The sequence below is a fragment of the Saimiri boliviensis genome, chromosome 2 (assembly GCF_048565385.1).
Source record: "Saimiri boliviensis isolate mSaiBol1 chromosome 2, mSaiBol1.pri, whole genome shotgun sequence".
Taxonomy (NCBI): domain Eukaryota; kingdom Metazoa; phylum Chordata; class Mammalia; order Primates; family Cebidae; genus Saimiri; species Saimiri boliviensis.
Window position 1 is genome coordinate 185228953 of NC_133450.1, and position 24603 is coordinate 185253555.

At 42.2% G+C, this 24603-nt stretch overlaps 1 protein-coding gene and 1 long non-coding RNA gene across 3 annotated transcripts in view; one reads left to right on the plus strand and one right to left on the minus strand.

The window, feature by feature from the left end:
• Positions 1 to 8771, minus strand: part of LOC141582863 (uncharacterized) — a 78218-nt gene extending 69447 nt beyond the window's left edge. Inside the window, exons 1-2 of the long non-coding RNA XR_012515772.1 lie at positions 8432 to 8771; positions 5442 to 5597 (exon numbers count right to left, since the gene is read on the minus strand). This is a non-coding gene — a long non-coding RNA (uncharacterized LOC141582863). The remainder of the gene's footprint in view (positions 1 to 5441; positions 5598 to 8431) is intronic.
• A 6119-nt stretch (positions 8772 to 14890) lies between these two features.
• Positions 14891 to 21510, plus strand: TMEM215 (transmembrane protein 215). Of its 2 annotated transcripts, none has more exons than XM_010350426.3 (2): positions 14891 to 16086; positions 16392 to 21510. In XM_010350426.3, the coding sequence occupies exon 2, from the start codon at positions 16450 to 16452 to the stop codon at positions 17155 to 17157; it is 708 nt and encodes a 235-aa protein (XP_010348728.1). In that variant the 5' UTR covers positions 14891 to 16086; positions 16392 to 16449; the 3' UTR covers positions 17158 to 21510. The 2 variants fall into 2 exon arrangements, with proteins under 2 accessions (XP_010348728.1, XP_003939783.1); XM_003939734.4 differs by having other exon boundaries at positions 14891 to 16066.
• The last annotated feature ends 3093 nt before the right edge of the window (positions 21511 to 24603 follow it).

The following is a 24603-nucleotide window of genomic DNA, read 5'->3' on the forward strand; positions in this document are numbered from 1 at the left end:
TCCTTTTGACTTGACCTCTAGCTCTGTGACCCTGGAAAATGTAACTTCACCTTGGTTTTCTCATCTATAAAATAGAGTGACTGGATCAAGTAAATTGTTCTCCTTCTAGTTCTAATATTTGATGATTTGGGAGTCTATGTACAGGAAGGAGTGCAGTAGCACAGAAGAGAGATATAGAGACTCTGTGTAGATCTGTGGTTCCTGACCTTGGCCATGAACTCCTAGGAAAGAGGACACAGAATTTTTTCAAGGGGTTCTCAAACTTAAACATGAGCCAAGAATTATCTACAGATCGAACAAAAAATATTTCACACATATATGTACTACTTTCAAATCTACACATGTGCTGCTGGCATTAATTAAATATGAATTCATTTTAAAGAGAAGTTATTTACATTTAAAAATTTTTTCAGTTAACACATGCCAAAAGAACTACCAGCATTGGGGAATCTTTTTTGTTTGTTCATAGTAAGCCTTTCTTACAAACTGGAGAACCATCGATGATGAGGAAAACTTACGGTACGGAGAGATTATGCCTGGGGATGTTTCCATTTACCGCCTATGAATTGTGAGAAATTAAGGCTAATTTTAGACAAAAATCATGTTTCACTTTTAAAACCTAACCTTAATGTCACCTCCTCCATGTAGCCTCCCCACTGGGTCACGATGCTGCCCAGAGCCCCAACAGGATTAGACATCCTATTAGTCAGAGTCCTAGGAGGTAAAAAATGACACACTGAAATAAAGATAATTTGGCAAAGACTTACTAAAGGGTTATTTACAGAGGTATAAACAGTTTACAAGGAAAATACAAGGGCTAGTGCCATACCCAGAGTGCTACAAGTAGGGCTGTTTCCACCTGAGGCCTGACAGCAAAGACAACAGTGGTTGTCAGAACTGGCAGGAAAGTAGTGTGGAGATGGCCACCTGAGCGGAACTGTGGCTGCTGTTGGAGGGAGGCAGCCAGCCTAAGGCCGTACTGCAGGGATCCCAGGGGAATAAATACCCTACCTCCCTCTCCTTCTCCACCTCCCGTCACCTACTGCTGCCCCATGGACCAGCGCAGCCAGAGACTGGGAGATGAAGGCTGGGTGGAAAAGGGGGAGAGCAGGCCTGGAGGAGCAAGCCAGAAACATGCTCATACAATCACCTCCTTTTCTGAGCTCCCACAGGACTCTGTACTTACCTCTCTCTAGCTCTTTCCCTATCCAGTGCTAAATACCTAGTGATGTTTCTGTCTCTCCACTACATGGCAAATTCCCTAAGGGCAGAAACTATTTACCCTTTGGTTTTGAAGTCAGGAAACTAAGCACAGCTTAGATCCCTAGGAAGTACTTGTTGGGTTTTTTACGTGAGGCAACAGTTTTGGAAAAGGAGTGCCATATGGTCTGCATAGGTGGCATCTGCTGCTGCTGCTGCTGGGTGTGCCGGGGACCCACGGGTCCTGGAACACATCTCCTTTCCCACAGTGCCACATGAGATAGATGGGAAAAATCGCACCATTCGTGTATTTCTGAAGCCAAGGCTGATGAGAGAATGTGTCAAACAAACTTCTTGATGGAAGCCTATTGAAACGGAAAAGGTTCCCTTGCCTCCCTCACAGGGTGTGGGATGGGGGTATGGCTCGCTTCTTCAGTGCCCCACTGCTCAAACTGAATAATAAGTTTCACAACATATATGCTCAAATTAATACAGAAATACAAAGACTAGCCAAGACACTCTTGAGGAAGAATAAGGTGAGAGGATTTCCTTGCCAGATATCAAGACCAAGAAAAGACAGACAAAGCCACCAGTAGAATAAACAGAGAACTCAGAAACAGACCCACTATATATGGACACTTGACACATAATAAAAATAGCATTGTATATCAATGGGGGAAAGATGAGCTCTTTAATAACCAGTGGTGGGATAATTGGATCTCCATGGAGGGAAATGCTAAATTGAATTTTTACCTCTTACCATACACAAAAATAAACTCCAGGTATATAAAATCCCTAACATCAGATCATTTAAGAGAATCATTTAGAAGAAAATATAGGAAAGTACCTCATGACCATGTGTTAGAAAATGATTTCTTAAACAAGACATAAAAAGCATTAACTATAAGCTGGTGTGGTGGCTCATGCCTGTAATCCCTGCACTTTGGGAAGCCAAGGTGGGAGGATCACAATGTCAGGAGTTCGAGACCAGCCTGACCAACCTGGTGAAACTCCATCTCTACTAAAAATACAAAAAGTACTCTGGCATGGTGGTGTGTGCCTGTAATCCCAGCTACTCAGGAGGCTGAGGCAGGGGAATCACTTGAACCTGGGAGGTGGAGGTTGCAGTGAGCTGAGATCATGCCACTGCACTCCAGCCTGGGTGACAGAGTCTCCATCTAAAAAAAAAAAAAAAAAAAAAAAAGCACTAAGTATAAAAGAAAGTACTGTTAAATTTGCTGGCATTAAAATTGACCAAAGAGATATCCTAAAATACAGTGAAAAGAAAAAGAGATACCTGGAACCTATAAAGAATAGCTAATATGATTTTTGGGGGTTTTTGCTTTTCAAAAAAAAATTAATATAGAGACAGGGTCTCACTCTGCCATCCAGGCTAGAACACAGTAGTATAATCACAGCTCACTGCAGTCTCAACCTCTTGGGCTCAACTAATCCTCCTGCCTCAGCCTCCTGAGTAGCAAGGACTGCAGGCATGCAACGCCACACCTAGTTTTTAAATTTTTTGTAGAGACAGGGGTCTCACTGTGTTACCCAGTTATTCAAACACCTGGGCATAAGTGATCCTTTCACCTTAACCTCTCAAAGTGCTAAATTACAGGCATAAGCCACAATGCCTGGCAGAGAGCAACTAATATGAAAAAGGCAAACAACTAAATTGAAAAATGGGCAAAATACTTGAACTGGCAATTTAGAAAAGAGGACATCCAAATGCCAATAAATATAAAAAGGGGCTCATCGGTCATCAGGGAGATGCATTAAAACTACAATGAGATACTACACAGCTATAAGATAGGCAAAAAATTATAAGTCTGATAAAACCAAGTATTAGCAAAGATGAGGAACAGTGGAAACTTGTATACCCTGCTAGTAGGAGTCGTAAAAGGAGACAAGTTTGGGAAACAGTTTAGTAATGTCTAATAAAGTTGACTGTGCACATATATATCCTATAATCCAGCAATTTTACACCTAAGAATATATCCTGGGGAAACTCTTATGCATGGTCCCCAGGATACATGTGCAAGAATGTTCACAGTAACACAGTTTCTGACAACCCAAAACTAGAAACAGCTCACGTGTTCATCAGCAATAGAATGAATAAATAGTTGTGAGGCACTTCTCATCAAATAAAATAAATGAGCCACAATTGCACAGGACATGGTTCATTTAGGGGGCCCCCAAAGTAATGGTCCACCACAGCTGAAAGTAAGAAAATAATATTCTCAAAAATAGTGGTTACCCTTCAAGATGAAAGGGGGATTCAATCAAGTAGGAGCACAAAAGGAGCTTTCTAAAATATTGACAATGTTCTATTTCTAAACTGACTGGTAGTTAGCATAGGTTATATTTTATTCTTCTTTAAAATGTCAGTTCCACCTGACTCAATATTATGCAGGTATTAAAGTTTTATTTGTATACTTGCAAATCATTTACAATTTTCATTATAAGATAAGAAACAGAGAAATATATATGTATACTACAAAGATTCACACTATTTCTTACAGCCATTGGAAAGGCAGCTAGAAGTAAACCTCCGTGAGTGGTTGTGTCAGAGCAATAGTAAAACTATGATTAATATAAATTTTATTTTTATATTTTTCTATGTTTTCAAAATTTTCCATAATAAATACCTATCACTTTTAGAATCACTAAAACTTTTGGGGGGTAAAAACAAGACTCACACCTCCCACAAAATGCTGTATAGGCAATTTGAAGAAACATGGAACATAGACTCTCATGAGGGATTCCAGCAACCTCTGCATTTCTGACTGGCTTCTCTTTGTCGTTCCAGTACTTTTTCACTGTGGCTACCAGAAGTTAATTTCTGGAGCACAAGGTATCCCAGGCTTTTCAGAGTAGACTCTGATAAAAGTAAATCAGAACCACTTGAATTCATTCTTGGACATGAATAGTATTGCTAAGCCCTCGATTCAGTGCTCAAATGGGAACTGTCAGTCAGAAACAAAAAGGGCAAAAGGGGACAGAGAGTGATGAATTGAGGTGTCTTGCAGCCTCCCCATTTTGAATCACAAGATACTGAGAATTTGGCAGAGTGGACTTTTTCTGCAAGTGATCTACAAATGTTCCACCTTCTCTGATTTAAAATCACAATTGGAGGAAGTTGACTCTAAGACCTAAGAAGTTACAGAGGAGTAGGGGAAAGCAACCAACACCTACTACCTCGAGAACTTGGACTCTGCTGTCCCCCTTACTGTACGACCTTGTACAAGTTCCTCCACCTCTCCAGGCCTCAGTTTCCTCATTTCTAAACTGGGGACTTAATAGTGCTATACCTTAGGGTTGCTGTGAGGAAGGAATGAAATGGTAAATGTAAGGTGATTTGCACAGAGTCCAGAACGTGAAAAGCACTCAATAAACTATAAGCATCTCCCACTGCCAGGCCAGGTGAGGTACCCACACAGGTCACAGCAGATGCCTAGGTATGGGCCAGCACTCTGCTGAGAGCTTCACATATAGTCAGCATTTTATATCACACCTGACCCTCATGGTACCTAGAGATTAGATATTAGTTTCCCCATTTTACAGATGAAAAAACAAACAGAAGATCTGAGCGTCTATAACCCACCCAAGGCCGCAGATCTCCTGAATAGCAGAGCAATAGTTGAAGTTAAAGCTGTTTCCAAGGCTTCTCAGAATCTAGTGGACAGGAGAGGAGGGCTATACGCTTTGAGAAAATACTCTCACTTCTTTTTGTTCATAGTACCCACCATTGAAAGTAAAACTCCAAAATGTTTTGGACTGATGTGAATACACATAAGTAACAGGCACCGTGGAATCAGAAGACTGAGAAATACTACTAATGTCTGCAAATTAAAACGACCAAGGTGGCCAGTCCTAAAGACTGAACTTCAGTGTGGAGGGGTCTTTAAAACCTCGAGGATCTGTTCCCAGACCTACTTACATGAAGAAAAACGCTGCCTGGGTCATCTCAGAATTTTGTAAATGTCTACATTGGCTTTGGACCTGATATTCCTTTCATATGATAGGATGGTGTGAGGAAAGGAGCACAGAGGACAGACAGAGGCACCATTGCTCCCCTTCACCAAGGCTTACGGGGGAAAAAAATTAACTTGCCTTTCCCAAGGAGTCCCACCTCCTCACAGGCCAGGAGCTATTCCATTCGTCGGCAGGATTTTATGAGAAACAAGTCTTCCTGAAACAAGGCTCGGTACAAAGAAATAAAACAATGAGCACAGACCAACCTTTTTCTTTCTTTTCCTCGTCCATTTTCAGTATGACTTCGCTGGCAATACTGAACTGGAAAGCAAGAACGTATGCAGCTTTGCACCGTTTGAAATTAAGACTGCGTGCTGGCTCAGGCCCTTCTTCCTGGTGTTCTCTAGCGCCCCGGTGTGCACCTGGGAGATAAAGCCAGAAAGGTTAAACTGCCCCACTCTCCAGGCCTAAATGACTTCTCCCACCCTCTGCCATCAGCCACCCCACTGAGGGCAGAAATTGGAGACGGGCATTTGCCCTAAGCCTCACAGAAACCCCACCTTTAAAAAAATTCTCCACAACCAGAGTATGATCCCTCCAAAAAACGTTCATTTTACATCTTTAAGGAATTTCATCTTCTTCAATTCCTTTGCTCAGCCTTAAGCACACCTTCAAATCCTTATGCAAAGGACTCAGGGAATTCAGGTGAGTTCCCCTGAGCCATGGTTTCCTCTAAGGAGCAGATGTTGCACATTAGAACTAATAGGCTTCAAGTAACAGCAGCAAGACTAATATCTTCTGCTAATAATGCTATGAGTGACTTGAGTTTCCAATGAGCTATTACTTGTAGACAGACATTGACTTTACTCTTGGATTCTCGAAGTACTTGACTGATCTGAGTTAATTAAGCCACATAAGCTTCCTGAAGGGCAGAGAGAAGACCCAGGAAGAAAAAGAGGAGGGAGAAGAAAAGGAAAGCGTTGACTAACACTGAGATGCACTTCCCTGCTGGTCCAATAACGTTACAGCAAGTGGATCTCACTACTGCAGCCAGTGAAACCCCAGGGAAATTTACAGGTTCTTTGTAACAACAGAAATTGACAGTGATTAAAATATTAGAATCATAACATACTTAGAGCTCAAAGTGTCCTTAGAGATCATCTGATATAATGCCTCATTTGAAGACTGAAAAAACAGCTGTTTCACTAAGTGAGAAGGGAAGACAGCCCTGCGGACCTTCAAGACTCTTTCTGGGCTGCTGGCAATGAGCTAGCTGGGACCTTGGACGGATACTCCTTGCAGTAGGAGTGGCCGTGCCCAAACCAACTTCCCCCAGGACCAGGGGAGCCAAAGACTCCAGGGGCTTCAGGAAGCTCCCTAAACAGCTGCACCTAAACATACACCTGGTTTAGCATCTGAATGGAAAGTATTTGTTAGTAACAAGCCTGGCCCATTGAAAAGGAGAGCAACAGAGGGTGAGATTCTTTTGCTAGAGCACGGTCCCCAAATGCATCCAGCTGCACCTTGGCCCAAGATAGGGTGCTGGAGATGAGTGGGTGCCTCTTCTCACCCTTCTTCCAGTCAGTTCCAGCCCCTGCCAGAAATGCTCGCTGGTGTTCACCTATGGCCTTTACATGACACCCACTGACACATTAGCCCTTCCAGTCCTTTCCAGTGGTTTTTACTGAATACCTTATGACTATCTTTCTACATAAGTAACCATTACACAGGTAAACATTGCCTTTTAAAAAATGACTGCATAGACATACTAGAAGGTAATCAACCAAGCTCCACTGACCAGATGTTTCCAATTTAGGTCCTTTCAGTTTTTCACAATTAAAAGCAATACAGTATGGCAGTGAACAATGTAGACACATCTTTGCATGTTTTCTAATCATTTCTTTGGTAGAAGTTTTTAGAAGTGGAATTGCTAATTCAAAGAATATGGACTTTTAAAAGGCTTTTGGTATGATCAGCCAATTTTTTTTTTTTTTTTTTTAGATGGTGTCAGGGTAGGTTCCCACCATGATTTTTGAGATAGATCATTATTGACTTCGAATAGTTTCCTTGTGTTTCATTCACTTTCATTCGAATAGAAGCTAATAGTCTAGTCAAATGCCAAATAGTACATTTCCCAGAAGTACGAATAAGTTGGCTAACTTTCCTCACATTGTGACAGTTTTGGAGAAATAAACCCAGGTCATGACTGTCTTCATAACTCACTACAGTGAGATAAAGGGACTTTTTCTTTATAACTCACCTTAATTTTGATAAAGATAGTTTGGGATAGTGATAACTCCTGCATGGTGAAATTATGGATAATGGTTATTCTTTAGTTTGCTTATCTGTATTTTCAAATATTTTTTGCACTATCCTACTAACATTACTGCAGTTTCTCAACCTCAGCACTACTGACATTTGGATCCAGATACTTATTCACTGTGGAGCTGTCCTCTGCAGCATAGCCGTTTAGCAGCATCCCCGGTGATATGGTTTGGATCTGTGTCCCCACCCAAATCTCACGTGAATTGTAATTCCTACTATTGGGGGAGGGGCCTGGTGGGAAGTGATTGGATTATGGGGGCAGATTTCCCCTATGCTATTCTCATGACGGTGAGTTCTCACAAGGTCTGATGGTTTAAAAATATGTGGCACTTCCCTGCCCCCTTTTCTCTCCTGCCGCCATGTGAAGAAGGTGCTTGGTTCCCCTTTGCTTTCCTCCATGACTGTAAGTTTCCTGAGGCCTCTCCGGAAGCAGAAGCCTGTACAGCCCATAGAACCGTGAGCCAATTAAACCTCTTTTCTTTATAAAATGCCCAGTCTCAGGTAGTTCTTTATAGCAGTTCAAGAATAGACTAATATACCTGACCTCTGCCCACTAGATGACAGCAGCACCCCTAGTTGCAACAACCAAAAATCTCTAAATATTTCCAAATGTCTTCTACAAAGTCAAAATTACTCCCAGTTGAATACCACTGAACTAATGTAATAGACAATACTAAGTGATACAATAAGATATTACATAACATGATAGTATATAGTAATAATAAACACTTGTAGTGCTCTGTGCCAGACACTCTTCCCAGTGCTTCAGAAATATCATCTTCTTGATTCTCTTCAACAATCCTATTATTCTATCCACTTTACTTAAAAGGAAACTGAGAACAGAGAGGTTGAGTAACTTGCCCAAGGTCGCACAGCTAGAAAGTACAGGATACCAGATTGAAACCCAAGAAACTTGAGAGTCCATACTCACAATCATTTCCTGCAGCTGTCTCCCATCAGAAGTATTTTTGCCGGGCACGGTGGCTCAAGCCTGTAATCCCAGCACTTTGGGAGGCCGAGGCGGGTGGATCACAAGGTCGAAAGATCGAGACCATCCTGGTCAACATGGTGAAACCCCGTCTCTACTAAAAATACAATAAAACTAGCTGGGCATGGTGGCGCGTGCCTGTAATCCCAGCTACTTAGGAGGCTGAGGCAGGAGAATTGCCTGAGACCAGGAGGCGGAGGTTGCGGTGAGCCGAGATCGTGCCATTGCACTCCAGCCTGGGTAACAAGAGCGAAACTCCGTCTCAAAAAAAAAAAAAAAAAAAGAAGTATTTTTACTTAATTTACTTAAATTTTCCAACAAATCTCATAATATTTTCAAAGACACACGATAATACAATGAATGTATATATAGTCATCACCTAAATTTAATGTTAGGTTAGTGCACAAATAATTGCGGTTTTTGCCATTGAAACTTTCAATGGCAAAAACCGCAATTATTTTTGCTTTGCACCAACCTAATAACTCTCAAGATTTTACCATACTTGATTCATTTGTCCCTCTTTAGTTCCTCCTTTCTTTTCTTCTTTATATCTTTCCTTCTCTGTCTTCTTAGAAGTAGAATCTTTCTTCCTTTCTCCTTCCTTCCTTTCTTCCTTTCTATTGTATCATTTCATCCCTGACATAGGTCATTGTGAAATTCTAAAAAATATTAATATTTTCTGACATAGCCATCATGCCTATCACCCTAACAAAATTAGTGATTCTTTAGTATCAATTCATATTCATATTTACTTGATTATCTCAAAATTTTATTTTAAATCTCTAAAAAGTCCAGCTTTGGACATTGACTAAAAAGAATGAAGTGGTGATTCCCAGCATATTGCAAATCCTAAGGGAAGATGGATGGAGTCACGGTGCATTTCAGAGGAGCTGTACGTGGTCTGGGCTGCAAATGAAAGCAGAACACAGAGTTCCCAACAACCATAAGAACCTTGCTGTTGCTTTTGGGATATGAGTCTTAACATGATAAGGAACCTGGCTGATCATTAAAGTCAATTTTAATAACAGCAGGAAACTGGGGCTAACCTTCCAAGCTCCTCAACTCAGCTTTCTTAATGCATATTCATGATTTCATTTTAGAGCTTGTTGATTTACTTCCATTAGCCCATAAAAACCCTGACTCTTTCTGTTGTCTTTGTTACACAGTAGAAACTTCTCATGAGTCTGTGGTTAAGGATTGGCCTCCAAAGGGGGTGAAGACAGCACAGATTGGTTCTATATTATTTGAGGACAGCAGGATGAGTGAGCAGGATTCTCTGGAGGCAATGGAAATTACTGATACCCCCTTCACCCCACACTGCCACCTGCTGGAATTGGTTGGGCACAACAAGCAGGACTCCCCTAGTGTTAGTTTCCTACGGCAGCTGTAAAGAGCTTGGTGACTTAAAACAAGACATATTTATTCTCTTACAGTTATAGGTGTCGCAAGTCCAACACCTAGATTTTGCCCAGTGAAAACGATTTTGCACTTCTGTTTGTTTGCCTTTTCCAGCTTGCATTTCTTGAAGTCCTTGGCTCCTGGCCACTGCGTCCATCTTCTAAGTCAGCAGTGCAGCATCTTGCTTTGGTTGTCACATTGCCTTCTTCTTCTGAGTCAGGTCTCTCTCTGTCTCCCTCTTACAAGGACCCTCGTGGTTACATTTAGAGCCTACTGGGATAATCTCTCTATCTCATGGTCCTTAGTCACATTTGCAAAGCTCGTTTTGCCCTATAAAGTCACATTCACAGGTTTAGACATGAGGATCTGGATATCTGTGGGGACCATTATTCAACCTACCACACTTCTCTTAAGAACAGCTCATGCCCAGAGTAACGCCGCTTATATTTTCAGACCTCAAAGCCTTTTTTAAGTGTTTTTCACTTGATTATCCCAATGATCTTTTAAGGTAGGCAGGATCTGGGTTCCCAGAAGCAAGGCCCTGAGGCAGGGAGTTAAGTGCAGGTGGTTTATTTAGGAGGTGACCCTAGGCAGGGTGTGGGGAAGTAAGACAGAGAGGGGAAGGAAACCAACCCGGGGTAGGAAATCAGCCAGTTACCACTGGGAAACGGGAGCACACATTCCCCTGGAGACTCTGAGAAACAGTATAGTGACCTATTTATCCCAACCATGGGCTGAAGAAGCTGGGGTTTTATCCACCGACTCCCCCCAATCCTTGGTCGAGGGCAGCTCCTTGACCCCCAGTCACTCTGGCACTTCCAGTTTTCCTTGCCCTCAAAGCCAGTGTTCTCCCTCAGGCAGAAAAAGAGCTCAGAGTGACAGGAGTTTTCAGGAAGCAGCCTAAGTGGAGAGGGGAATGCCAAGAGGTTAGCCCGGGCAGCCACAGTGTCTGCTAGGATCCCCATTTACCAGTGAGACTCATTCATTCTTTTACCAAACACATACTGAGTGCTTGCTTACTCTGGGCCAGACAGCATGTCAGATGCTGGAACTCACACACAGAGGAGGCCTCCCTGAGCTTGAGAAGCTCATGGTCTGTACAGAGGTGTAGAGAGATTAAATTGTCATATACTATGGTAAGTGCTATGCCAGAACTATAAGTATTTGTGCCAATAAAGGGTGAGCAATTAAAATGAGTTTTTAAAAATAAGGCATTATAAAATATTATAATGGGAGACCTATAAATAGACCATAAATAATATATGGAAGACCTCTGTCTAGAGGAGTCAGACAAATGTCCCCTCCATCATCATAGCCAGACACCCAAATAAAGCACTTAAGTAAAACAAGGTAAAATACCAAGTGACAGGGTCAGGTCACCTGGCTGGGGAACAGCAGAGCCAGGAGAAGCAGCTGCATTTTCTGACTCTAATGGATTCTTTTTTTCTGACTCAGGCTAGCTCTCGTTACATTACTACAACCAAAAGAGCATCCCTAATGCAGCAAGAAGGGAGGCAGCATCCACGTTTCATGGGTTTTCAGGCTCCAGAACGAAAAATTCAAACCCAGATGAGACAGAAAGGCTAGAAGAGGGCAGACACACATTAGGAAAATCTAGAGAAGGAACAGGCTAAAACAGGCCCAGGCTTTATTTGGCCATCACACCTTCCATCACACTAGGAAAGGACGGAGCCTACACCAGGGAGTAAGACCTTTGATGCGAAATGTGAAACATCTGCCAGTCTCAGAGACAACAACTACAGAATTTTTATGGCACTAGACAAAAATTCCCATCTTTAGCCTTTAAAGTTTCAGGAGTTCCAAAGACTCTACTCTCCTCTGAGATGGAGTTTCACTCTATCGCCCAGGCTGAAGTGCAATGGCACAATCTCAGCTCGCTGCAACCTCTGTCTCTCAGGCTCAAGCAATTCTCCTGCCTCAGCCTCCCAAGTAGCTGAGACTACAGGCACATGCCACTCGCTAACTTTTGTAGTTTTTGTAGAGACAGGGTTTCACCATGTTGGCCAGTCTGGGCTCAAACTCCTGACCTCAGGTGATCCGCCCACCTGAGCTTCCCAAAGTGCTGGGATTATGAGTGTGAGTCACCACGCATGACCTCTATTATCCCTTTAAGGTTAGATAGCTGAAAGGAAGACATGAAGTAAAAGAAAGAGGAATCTGAGAGATGGGAGTGATGACAAAGTCTAGGGAATACGCTTTACCCTCCAGCATGCAGTTTGCCCTTTTTTTTTTGTCCCTCTGTTACAAGAATGTCCCAAATGGAAGCTGCTCTGTCAATCTGAATGTCAGAGTAAAGATGACATGGAGAAGGGCGCAGCTGGCCCTTTATAGACACCTATTATATTATGAGCATGTAGCTTTTGCAGAACTGGAGGCCTTTTGTTGTCACCACATAATCTATCTTATCCTGTCACACACACAACTGGCTCTGAGAGTGTGAGTTCAATAAAGGCAGACCATGTCATATTTGACTTGTCCCCCTGGCACCCAGCACAATGCCAAGCACACAGTAAATACTCAAGTAATATTGGAAGAATGTAACCTTTCTGGATTTCATCTGTACAATAAAGAAGTTGGAGTAGATATTCTACAAGGTATCCTCAAATGCTAGCATGCCATGATTTCCATAATTTCAGAAATAAAAGGTTCTGCATCCTTCTGAAGCATCTACATGCCAAAGTCTCATTTCAGCCTGAATTTTGCTCTTCTAATAAAAAGCCTTGTACATGGCTGCATATGCTTACGGGATTGCAAGAACTGCTTAAGGTTTTAAAATCCAAGTGCAATCAGTCTGTACATGCAAGAATAAATACTAAGAATGCCTTATCTGCCTCTGAGTATTGTGACCCTGAGTGATGTCTCCAGTCCCTACCCACTGTTGCTGCTGACTTGGGCAAGTATACCCGCTGTTCAGAGACCATCTGAAATTACCTCTAAGAAAGAATTGCTTTGAAAATGTGGCTTATAATTAAACAGTAATTGAAGTTTCCTGTGGTTTTATGCATGGGCATTATCTAATGCCTAAGCAGATAAACTGCATGGCTTAAAAATCAGAAAAGAATTAGATGTTTGTACAAGTGAGAAGAGGTCTCCACTCAGCAATCTTCCTTCTTTCGGACCCAACTGATTTCCAGCACTATTTTCGAAACACCTCCACAATACTGACATCAGGTCAACCTGCAGAAGTAACAACAAGAGAACCAAAGAATATTAGAGCTAAAATGAATCTCACCCAGCACCTCATTCAAAGTCTTTGTTTCCTTAAGAAGTTGAAACACAGGAAGGTAAAGTTATTTTCCTAGGGTCACCACAAGAAGAGGGGATAATAAAGGGACTTAGGTAAAACTATAATGACTTGGGTGACTTACTAGATGTAGGCTGTCAGGGAGAGAAAGGAGTCGAGGACAGTTGCAAATATTCTCAGTTGGCAAATGGAAGGAATGATGGAGTTGGGTTTAGAACATAATCCCAAACCCCATAATCCCTAATGTTAAAATCCCCATAGATCAAAATAGCTAAAGTCTAAATCCCTGAAGTCTAAAATCCCTAACAAGTGTGAAGTGTCTGCATAGCATCTGCATTAGAGATATCAAGCAGACAGTTGGATATTATAGATTTAGGGCCGAGGGAAAAGGACAAAGCTAAAGAGAGTCACCAACCCATCCAGGCTCTTTGGGGCTATTATAGAATGAGAAGGAAGAGAAATCAGGAAAGAGGGAAGCAAGAACAGAACCCACAGAAAATGAGTATCTAAGGGGTTTGTTAAAATAAAAAGAAACAAAATAGGAGTTTACGAAGTAGGCTACAAACGAGTGGCCAGGGAGATGGGAAGAAAACCAGAATACAATGGTGTCAGTAAAAGAGAGGGTTTTAAAAACGGAAACGTTTTCAATAGTTGTAACACACGCAGCAAGCTGCTTCCCCAGTATTCATTCTCCCTTTCTCTTTATTAACAAAACCCCTTTTTCAGAACATTAGTGGATCTGGTAAATAAATGAACAACAATTTCCCAGGTTCCTTTGCACCCCAAAGCTCATCCATCTTTTGTTGATTATAGGCAGATGCCTATCTACTTGGTGGGGCTGCCAGGAAAAGTATTATTGTCCTCATACAAGTGGCCAAAGAACTGGCACCCCACGTTTACCCTTTGCATTTCCTCCTTTCTTCCCTCCGAAATGATTCTGTGTCTAAAGGTGCAGCAGCTGTCTAATGATCATAAGTACAAAAGACACAAAATAAATGATGGAATGGAAGATGAGAAGGATTGGTTCCTGATCCACCCCTTTGAAAGTGAGAAAGCTGGGAGTCGACCTTGGCTCCTCCCTTCATCTCACTTCACTGTGCTCCAAGGCACTTCAACCCTTAAATACCCTCAGATCTGCTTTCTTCTAACCTCCCCTTCCAGCCCGACCTTTTTAAGGCCACATCCTGTCTTGCTGGGCTCACTGAACTGCTCAGCTTACTGAAATGCCCTCCTAACAAGACTCAGGCTTGTAGACTTACCACCTCCGACCTGCCGTCCCTTTCAGTCAAAAACAGAACGTTTTTATATTGATCTCTGCTTAAAATACTTCCAGGGTTCCTAGTAGATTAAAAGTCATGAGTCTCACAGCTTTTATGATTTGGCTCCTGCCATACATGATGAGGACACTAATTACGACGACAAACGTATATACACATGCATGTGTATGTGTGGTGCATGTGTGTGTAATTTTTGGACACGGACTATGTGCCAAGCATTGTGCTAGAAACCTTACATTTATTTAATCCTCACAATGTTCCCTCATATATTTGGCATTAATCTCATTTTACAAATAGGACAACTGATTCTCAGAGATGTTAAGTCACTTACCCAGGGACACACAGCTAGTTTAAGTGGGGAAGGCCTGGATGTGAACCGCTCACCACCCTCTTCCCCCCACCCCCACCCCCGCCTTCCTGTATCCTAAAGGGTAACCCTGTTGAAGAATCACAGCCAAAGCCAGTCTTGCTCCCGGGGCCAGAGGAACCCATCTGCCTCTACCGACTACCAGAGCAAGGGAGGAGAGAATCGCCCAGAGCTGGAGCAGCGCCGAGGCACGGTGGTCCTGACAGGTCAAGGCCCCTTCTCCTCGCGAACTTGGGGGCAGGGAACCCTTCTCCCTTGCCCAGTCCACCTGGCCCCACGGCGCTGTGGAAGTGAAATGCAAGCTCCAAGGTCATCCTCTCCTGGGCCTGAAGCTGGAAAGCCACTGGGACTCCGGTGACTCCCAAGGCCCAGACTAGCCCTGCACCCGCGCCTCACCACTAACACACTCCGCCTGGGCGCTGGTTCTGTGCGCTCCCAAGGCGCACTCACTTCGCTGCAAGAGCGCTTTCGCGCGCCGCCAGTGCCCAGCGCCAGGACCAGCGCAGCCTTCGGGCACCGGCTCCCCGAGGGAAACTGCCCTCGGCTCCCCGAATCGCGGGGTGGAGAGAAGGGCGCCCGGGGAGCCCCCTGGGCCTGCCGTCAGTCACCCGGATTTGTAATTGGCGAAGGGTGCGGGTCCCCGAGGGACACCTCCAGCTGGCACCTAACCTTTCGGATCCCAGACTGGAGCCCGAGCTCCGACATTCCAACAGAATCCCTGTGGGCAAACCGACCCTGGTTCCCGACTCCGGCCACCAGCAGCCTCGCGCCCCAGACCCTCCCAGGGCGCGGTAGCAGGTCAGGTCGCCCTGCTCAGCCTCCGGGGCGGCGGCGGCAGCAACTCCGACGGCTCCCAGCAGCCCCGACGAGACCCCGCGCAGCGCCTGCCTCCGGGTGGCCTCTCTCCGGGGCCGACCCCCCCGCGCCCCCGCGCGTCCTTCTGCGTTTCTCAGCCTGCTCTGACAGTGATGTAACGAGGCCAGGCTCGCGCCGCGTCCCCTCTTTCCCAGACTCAGTGCTTCCTCCCCCCGCGCCCCGCGCTCTGCGCGCTGAGCTGGCGCCGGGCTCCGCTTGCACAGCACGGGGACCGACGGGCACGGCGGGGAGAGCCGCTTTCCCACGTTCCACCTCCCGGATGCAGAGTCCGTAGGGGAAACCAAGCTTTCCTCCCAGAACCAGGGGAGCGAGCCGAGGGGGCAGCTGCTTTGGAGGCTTCTGAGGAGACAGCCTGGCTTACTTCCCTACTTCCTGGAGAGGGCAGGAAACCTCAGGTACCTGGCGACCCCAGCCGGTGCGTGTTGATATGAGAGAGAGAGAGACAGAGGTTGCAATAGTGAGAGGGACGGAGGGAGGGTACGAGGTAGAAAGGGAGGGAGGGAGAAGGGACGGAGAGGAAGAGTGAGAAATAGAAACAGGGAGAGATTGCAAGAGAAACGCGGAGAGAGAGACAGAGATTGCAAGAGAGATACAGAGGCAGAGACCAAGACTCAAAGTCAAGAAGAGAGTCAGAGACAAAGAGCAAGAGAGAGACAAGAGTTGGTGGGTGGGAGCTTGACCTGGATTTTCTTTTTAAACGCACTGTTTCACCTCTGACAGAATAGAGGAACGCTGCTCCCTGGCCAGCAAGCAGCCCCCAACCTGGATGGAGTGAAAGATGCGGCCTGATGACATTAACCCGAGGACTGGGCTGGTGGTGGCCCTGGTCAGTGTCTTCCTGGTCTTCGGTTTCATGTTCACCGTCTCTGGGATGAAAGGAGAGACTTTGGGAAACATCCCCCTCCTGGCCATCGGGCCAGCCATCTGCCTACCGGGCATTGCGGCCATTGCCCTGGCCAGGAAAACCGAGGGATGCACGAAGTGGCCGGAGAACGAGCTGCTGTGGGTCCGCAAGCTGCCCTGCTTCCGGAAACCCAGGGACAAGGAGGTGGTGGAGCTGCTGAGGACCCCTTCAGACCTGGAGTCCGGCAAGGGGAGCTCAGATGAGCTGGCTAAGAAGGCGGGCGTCAGGGGGAAGCCTCCCCAACAAGACCAGGGTGAGGTGTCTGTGGCCAGCTCCATCACCACCCCCACACCCATGGAGGAAGGAGAATGCCAGAGCCTGGTCCAGAGTGGACATCAGGAGGAGACGTCCAGATACCTGGACGGCTACTGCCCCTCAGGCAGTTCCCTTGCCTACAGTGCCTTGGACGTCAAGGGCTCAGCCTGGGACAGATCTGAGTGCCCTGAGCCTGAGGACAGCATCTTCTTTGTGCCCCAGGACAGTATCATCGTTTGCTCCTACAAGCAGAACAGCCCCTATGACAGATACTGTTGTTATATCAATCAGATACAAGGCAGGTGGGACCACGAGACCATCGTCTAATCTGTGCATACAAAGGTCACTGGATTGATAGAAACATGACTATGCCCAGCTCCCCATGGAAGGAAATTGCTCTGCTTGGAGAGCCTTCACACTGTTAGAAATTGACCTGGTATGTGATGGGTGTGATAAGAGAGTCATGTAAATAGGCATGTTGGGGACACACTTTAGGGAAGGGTAATAAGGATTAAGGACACTGGAAGAGGCAGTGGGTAGGAAAGGAAGTTACTCCGGTTGCTTCTTAACAATTTACATAATGTTGAATGTTTTGTAAAATAGCCCAAAAAGTATTATCCAGGACCAGCTGAAAGCAAGATAAATCTAGAGTGGGCTGCAGATGTGAGGCATCAAACGATGCATGAGCTGTCCATAGGGAAACTGAGCTGCTTTGTTTTTGAAGAAATTGAAAAAAAAATTAATGATCTGTTATAATTGATCACAAATGATCTCTTATAATCTGAAATAATTTTTGTCTGGAGAAAAGCTTATTGTACTTGGTATTTGCTGAAAGAAAAAAATCAGGATAGAAGAGTTCAACCCTCTTTAGATGGGATGGTTTTTTGGGAAAAGGGGAGTAAAAGACAGTTGGATTATGTAACTGAGTCTTGTGGCATTATTGTCTGACAGGATCATGGTTTCTAACAGAGTAAAGTAAGTGTGACCCACTATGTGAAAAGTTAACATATTTACATGGCTATGTTACTTCTTAAACTCTGTTTAAATCCATTTATTGTGTCTTTATCGGAAATGGATTTTTTCTAAACATTTACTATCATTCATGTATTATTTCCTTACCAGGTGCAAAATTACTTGATATGATACTTTCATAGATTAGAATTTGTTTTCATCAAGAAAAAATGAATTTTAGATGTATAGCCAAGTCTTTGGCTATATTGGCAGCCATGTACTGATAATTACCATTCCTATATACCTTTTAAAATCTGACAACTATAAAGTCTACACATTAGCCCTGAACATTGCACATAATTTGTATGACATGCCATGATTAAACCTTTGGAAGTGTCATTATTTGTTCAACTCCTCTCACAAATTGTAAATGCCAGTGAAACAAGAGCTAATCTACTAAATTTAACTGAAGCCTAGATTTTATTAAGCTCACCTGATCAGTGAACAAAGTCTGTAAAAAAAAAAAAAAAAAAAGTTCTTTATTTCATACATTTTTGCTGCTGAGGAAAACAACAAATGACAGTGATATCCTAAAATGTGCTTTCTATTTCACTTGCTCAACTGCAGTAGACAAGAAAGCTATCAAGCAGAATGCCATTTGATCCCTGGTAAATAAAAATATTGAATTATATATAGGAATGATGATAGAGTTCATCTTGAAGATCAGAAGTATTTTGTATCCTTCAAAGAATGATCATTTTAAGTGATCATAATCTTAGTCACTTTCTCCCAAAAGGAGAATTGAGGACAAAAATTTGGACATACTTTTTTGGGTATTTCAGTTCCAACTCTGCAATTCTTTCTTAAGTATAGCAATTGTGTTGTCTTAAGAATCATGCTCTTTAAAAAATCATAATTTTCAAGTCAAGTTCAAGATCAAAAAAATAGGCAATTATTTTAGTAGGACTTAAATGTCAGAAATGAGATGCAGGATCTTGGGCAAATTTTATCTTCTTACACCTGAGTTTCTCACTCTGTGAAGGGAGGGGGAACTGATTTACACTCGATTATTTCTATCATTCATTTTCAGTTTAAATATTTCTATGGTATTATGTCAAAGGCACTTTATATATTGCCAGGAAATGAGCTACAGCAAAATGCATGCCAAAGTTAAGAAATTTATTATAATTATGTGAAATAGATTGCATTGCTACTACTCAAAAAAGAATTTTGTAGATGTGTGAAAACAGATACGTTATGTTACCAAATATTATTTATTCAATGCAATACATTCCTGAGACTACATTAACATAATCAAAGTAAAATATTTTTCAGGAGAAAATTTGAAATGTTGGTGTAACTCAAAGTAATCTAATATATAACCTTGCACTAAATGTGATTGACTTTGGATTTGGGATGGGAAGAGCTAGTTCCCTAAAATCACAGAAACTTTTAATAATTTTAATATACTTTGAAAACAGGAAATCATATTTTTATAATGGTGACAACTATTGGATGACTCTTAGGAATAAAAACTTTCTTTAAAATATTTGCCACTGTTAGAGGTGAGGAGATAGTGAGACAGAGAGGTTTTCACAGAGACTCAGCAAATCTTACACAATAATGCTGCAATTTTCTGAAGAAAGATGCCTGCCGAGTCAGGTATGGTTTGGGGGTTGGAAAAGTTACTTTCTGATTTCTTGGAACCATTTCAAACTCCTTCATATCATTCTCTCTCTTTCCCAATTGAGGGTCAACTACTAGTTTAGAGATAAAAGGTATTTTAGCTCATTTTCAAGTTCTACTTCAGAAAAAAACCTATTTCATGCTTCTTCTCCCATCTACCCTCTTTAAGGTATTTAAGTATGCATTTGAGGAAATGTTTTCCTGTGCTAAAATAAAGGTTTGCAAATGTTAGTGTGACAGGTTTTAACTTTGACCAGTGAGAATAAAACGTATGATTATGTGTGTGAATTTCTCTTAACATATTAACAAACCCCTTTCTATATACAACAAGGTAGGCCGGCGCCCCAAATCAGTACTTTTAAGTACTATTCAGAGTAAAACTTCCAAAGTCTAAAAAATACACACACAAAAAAGGGTAAAACCCACATTCTTTTGAACAGAGGTAGAAGAAAAAGAAAAAAAGTGTCTCAGCTCTTTAGAGGAAAAGACAGCAACTCATTCCAATGAGTTGGACAGTTTTAGCAAATTGTTCATATTAACATAATAGACATTAGGATTGTTCCTGGCAGCCTTAAGGGCTCCCGGACAGATATAAATTTATGTAGGCATTACTTGATTTTGCTGTTAATCCAAATAGACATTTCAACTTTATTTTGAATAGGCATTTTAGTTTCAAAATTTCTCTGTTGAATTTCTCTTGCTCCATATGCCTACTTAATGTGCACATGGGTTATTTTTCCAAACTGCTTCTTGATTCTTAGGTGAGAATTCAGACAAGATACTCAAACGAGAGCATATTAGATATATGCTTTAAGATTTATTTTCTGTTGCAGTCATCTTGGCAAACAAAATCCAGATACAGTTAAGTTCAGGCTCTCTTCCAAACCCTACTAAGCAGCTGCTTTGAAAATGTTTTCAAAACTATAGATCTTAATATCCATCGAGATGACAAATGTAGGAAAAGAACATGCATTCTTTCAAATGCTTTTTCTCTTTTGCAATGTCCAATCTCTAGTTATTTATTAATAGCCTCCCTCTGTACTCACAACATTGTTTATTTGGTGAATTCACTATTATTAATACTAGTATTTTATCACATTAGGAAAATGTTTCTGAAAACCTACAACCTCACTATCCTAAAACAACTCCTGTGTTTCTATTTTGTACATCATCTTCCAGGCCTCCTCCACATGCATAGGCAGTGTACATATTATAATAGTGTGTTTTTCTTTTCTCTTTTAATTATATTCCAAGCATGTTTCCATGTTGCTATGTAGTATTCCTGATTATCAATGAACAATTATGTAATATGCCATTTTAGTGATGTTCTATAATTTATCATGGCATTCCTTATCACTGGCAAGATATTAAGTTTTATGGATGGCTTTGTATGTTTTGTTCCTATTGTTAGTTATACTGCTATATTATTTGTTACATGCCAATAGAGAAGAACTTTTACTATTGAACAGCTATTTCCTTGTGGATGAGAGAGAGGCGGCAGAAATGTGTAAATGAATGGAACTCTCCACACAGTCGTGTGGGCCTTCCCTTCACTCATGTGGACATGAGACTCAGGTGGGAAACAAAACAATGCTTCTTTAAAAAGGTTCTTCCATCAGGACCAGAACTAGTATGTTTAAGAGTAAGATGGAATATTTTCCCAGCCAAGATAACAGTGGTGTGTTTATCATGATCAGATACGACGGTGGTGTCAGTTCTCAAGAGCATCACATTCAACAAGCAAAATGATAAAGAGATGTAAACAATAATAATGACTTTGTAATATGCCAAAAGCATTTTCTTAAAGTACCTCATCATATATTTTATAATAGACTGTATTCCATATGTATATGTATTGTCACCTATCAGTGACTTACAAATGAACTGGAATTTCAGGAATCTGATAGACCCTGCCTGTGAGTTTTCTGTGTTTCAGTTTCTTACTGGGAAAAACTAAAATGAGGATGGATATGGGGACAAATTCTTGGATTGCCCAAATATCTCAATAAAAGGCTGGATTCAATTCAATCTCTTGTCCAGTTAACATAAAATCATGTAGACACCATTGAATCTGAGCTCATGACTTTAATTTCTTATGACCTACCACAGGGTCCTCACTCTATGGGCACCAAACCAAAAGAAATGTGTACATGATCCTGCTCAGATACACAAACAGGCAGGCACTGATGTTAGACAGCCACAATCTTTGACAAGTTGTTCCTGGGACTGACCCTTATTAGGGATTCTTTCTTTATTCTTCCCCTTTATTCCTCCCCCTAACCCCAGATTAGTGCCTGCAGACTTTATATCCTTGGGGACAGTATGAAGCTTTGCATGCTTTATTCCTAATGAGGTACAGAGTTACAGAATGAACTGATTACAAAACAGTACATAAAGCTATTAAAAATCTCCTGTGCTGCTCTTTGACAAATCTATCTTTAGAAAGTTAAGCATAAAAGATATTTTTGCAATTAATCACTTTCTTATTTTTCATGGTAATGAACTATTGTATGTAAGTCAATTCTTTAGTAGAAGGCAAGACCACATTTGTTTGAAAAAACTAGGCTTTTGAAAATGACCTGTCTATATTTTAACATGAAAAGTATGGGCAATTTTTTTTTAACTGAGTCTCATTCTGTCATCCAGACTGGAGTACAGTGGCACGATCTTGGCTCACCACAACCTCCACCTCCCGGGTTTCAAGCAATTCTCCTGCCTCAGTCCCCAAGTAGCTGGTATTACAGGCACCTGCCACCACATACAGCAAATTTTTGTATTTTTAGTAGAGATAGGCTTTTGCCATGTTGGCCAGGCTGGTCTCGAACTCCTGACCTCAGGTGATACACCTGCCTCAGCCTCCCAAAGTGTTAGGATTACAGGTGTGAGCCACCACATCTGGCCATTATTTTCTATGTAAGTGATTAGACCATCAGACCAACTCAGAAAGGCCCACTCTTCCCATCTACTTTTCCAAACTACCTCCCTTCCTCTACAGCAGCTTCTTGAATATTCCTGATTATGCCTTGCAGCTGACCATCCTAACACTTTGCCCCAACCATATTCTGTGCCTCAAATGCCCTGTCTTCACCCTTCTGCTGTGTAAGGCCCTGACATCATTCAAGGAGAAGCTATTACATCTTCCACAATCTTCCGGATTTTCTGACTTAGAACTAATCCTGCTATCATTCTCTGGCCTCACAACACCCTCTACCACTATCATCACATACATTAGTTGGGTAGGCATCTGTCTCTCCAACTGTAGTGTAAGCTCCTTGAAAGCGGGGACCATATTTTATCCATCTTTCCAACCCCCTACTTAACCCCCGACACACTCACTTATTCCATCCTGCTCTGTGAAAACTCTAAATTGTACCATTTAGGTGACCCTCAAAGCCTACTTTCCCTTTCAAGTTGAATATAGTCGGCAACAATGTGGATTAAAATTAACTTCTGTGGGTTGGGACCCTAACTTTCATTTTAGTATATTGTTTCTTTGGGCAAACCACATCTTATGTAACAAGAAGAAAGAAATACTTCCAGAATATTTTCCCGCAACTCCATGATTGACCTAGCTTCCACTCCATGAGTCAGAGACTGCACCAAACACGTGACAAGTACTGGTGGTTCTAGGAGCATGTGACAACCATTGAATTCCTGGCCAGAAATAAGGTGAATCAATGTACTCGGGTTAATACTGCAAGTAGGTCAACAAAATATAATTCCCCAGCTTTGACTATTGTTCTTCTAATAAGTTTTTTCACCAATAATTCTTAACAAGACCTTCAAGACCACCTGGGTATTCCCTTGGGTCAGTATTGAGGGGCTGAGTTGCAGACTCTCTCCTACCACCCCCCAGCGATCCTCCCCTTTTTCATAAAGCTGTAAATACTCAGAGACCATGGTTTGAAATTCAGAGAAGTCCCGGCTTGTTCTGGAACAAGATGATGGCATTGTTCAGCAATTCCTGTGAGGAGTATTGGAGGCCGGTATTAGTAACTTCTGACCCATGTAATTTTTCTTGTGAATTTTCCCAACTATCTAACTAGGTAAAAACAGGATTTAATTGGAGTAACTCTTTTTCTTGACTGTGGTGAATATCAGGGTCTCCTTTAACAATGACAAGAAAGACCTCCTTTGAGCATTATATGGAAGGAAGCATAGGGAAAGAATGGGCAGAATTGTGGGTATGGGGAGAAGAGCCAACAATCCCTGATTAAGCCAGTCACTGTAGCGGCATCCACCCCCTCCATCCCCCTAGCGTTACCACTTCTCATCTCTAATTTAGAAGCAAATGCTACAAAATGGACTAAGAGGACAAACCAAACAGAAATGTTTTAAAAACGTAAAAAGTGAAAGGAAAATGTTAGAGAATTTTAATATATTTTTAATGGCTGTGAAAATAAATATGTACTCAATTTCCCTTAAGTGTGTATTTCAATAAGGGCAAAATTTAGCTAGAAATATCCTGCTGGGCAGGGTTAAAAAGAATATAAAACAGCATCCAATAAATAAGATCAAATGTGTTAAAGCTATTCAATAATAGACTAAAAAGTATAATAAAAACTGTGAAGCTAAAGGAATATAAAGTGAATAGATTAGCTGAAGTATTGGAAGGTTAAAGATAGTAAAGTTAAATAATTTTAAATGCATAAAGTCAGCCAAAATTTTCCACTGAAAGAGAATAGGGTATTAAATGCAAGCAACAATGCAGAGGCCAGAACCAAGACCCCAGCAATGTGTTGCAGGCTGAGGCAAGAGCAGACAAGGGACACAGGTTGTGCTCAATTCTCCTCCCAGGCAAGATTCCCTCAAAGCAGGCTGTCACCCTTCAGGTTGAAAAAATTCAAGGCCCAAATGATTTTTTAGATATGACACCAAAAGCACAGGCAACAAATGCAAAAATAGACAATGGGATTGCATCACATTGAAATACTTAAGCACAGAAAAGGAAATAATCTACAGAGTGAAGATAACCTACAGAGTGGGAGAAAATATTTGCAAACCATACAACTGATAACAGAAATATTAGTCTGTTCTCAGACTGCTCATAAAGACATACCAGAGACTGGGTAATTTATAAAGGAAAGAGATTTAATTGACTAACAGTTCCACATGGCTGGGGAGGCCTCACAATCA

Coding starts and splice junctions, on each gene's coding strand:
- TMEM215 (XM_010350426.3), top strand. CDS start 16,450: ATGCGGCCTGATGACATTAACCCGAGGACTGGGCTGGTGGTGGCCCTG.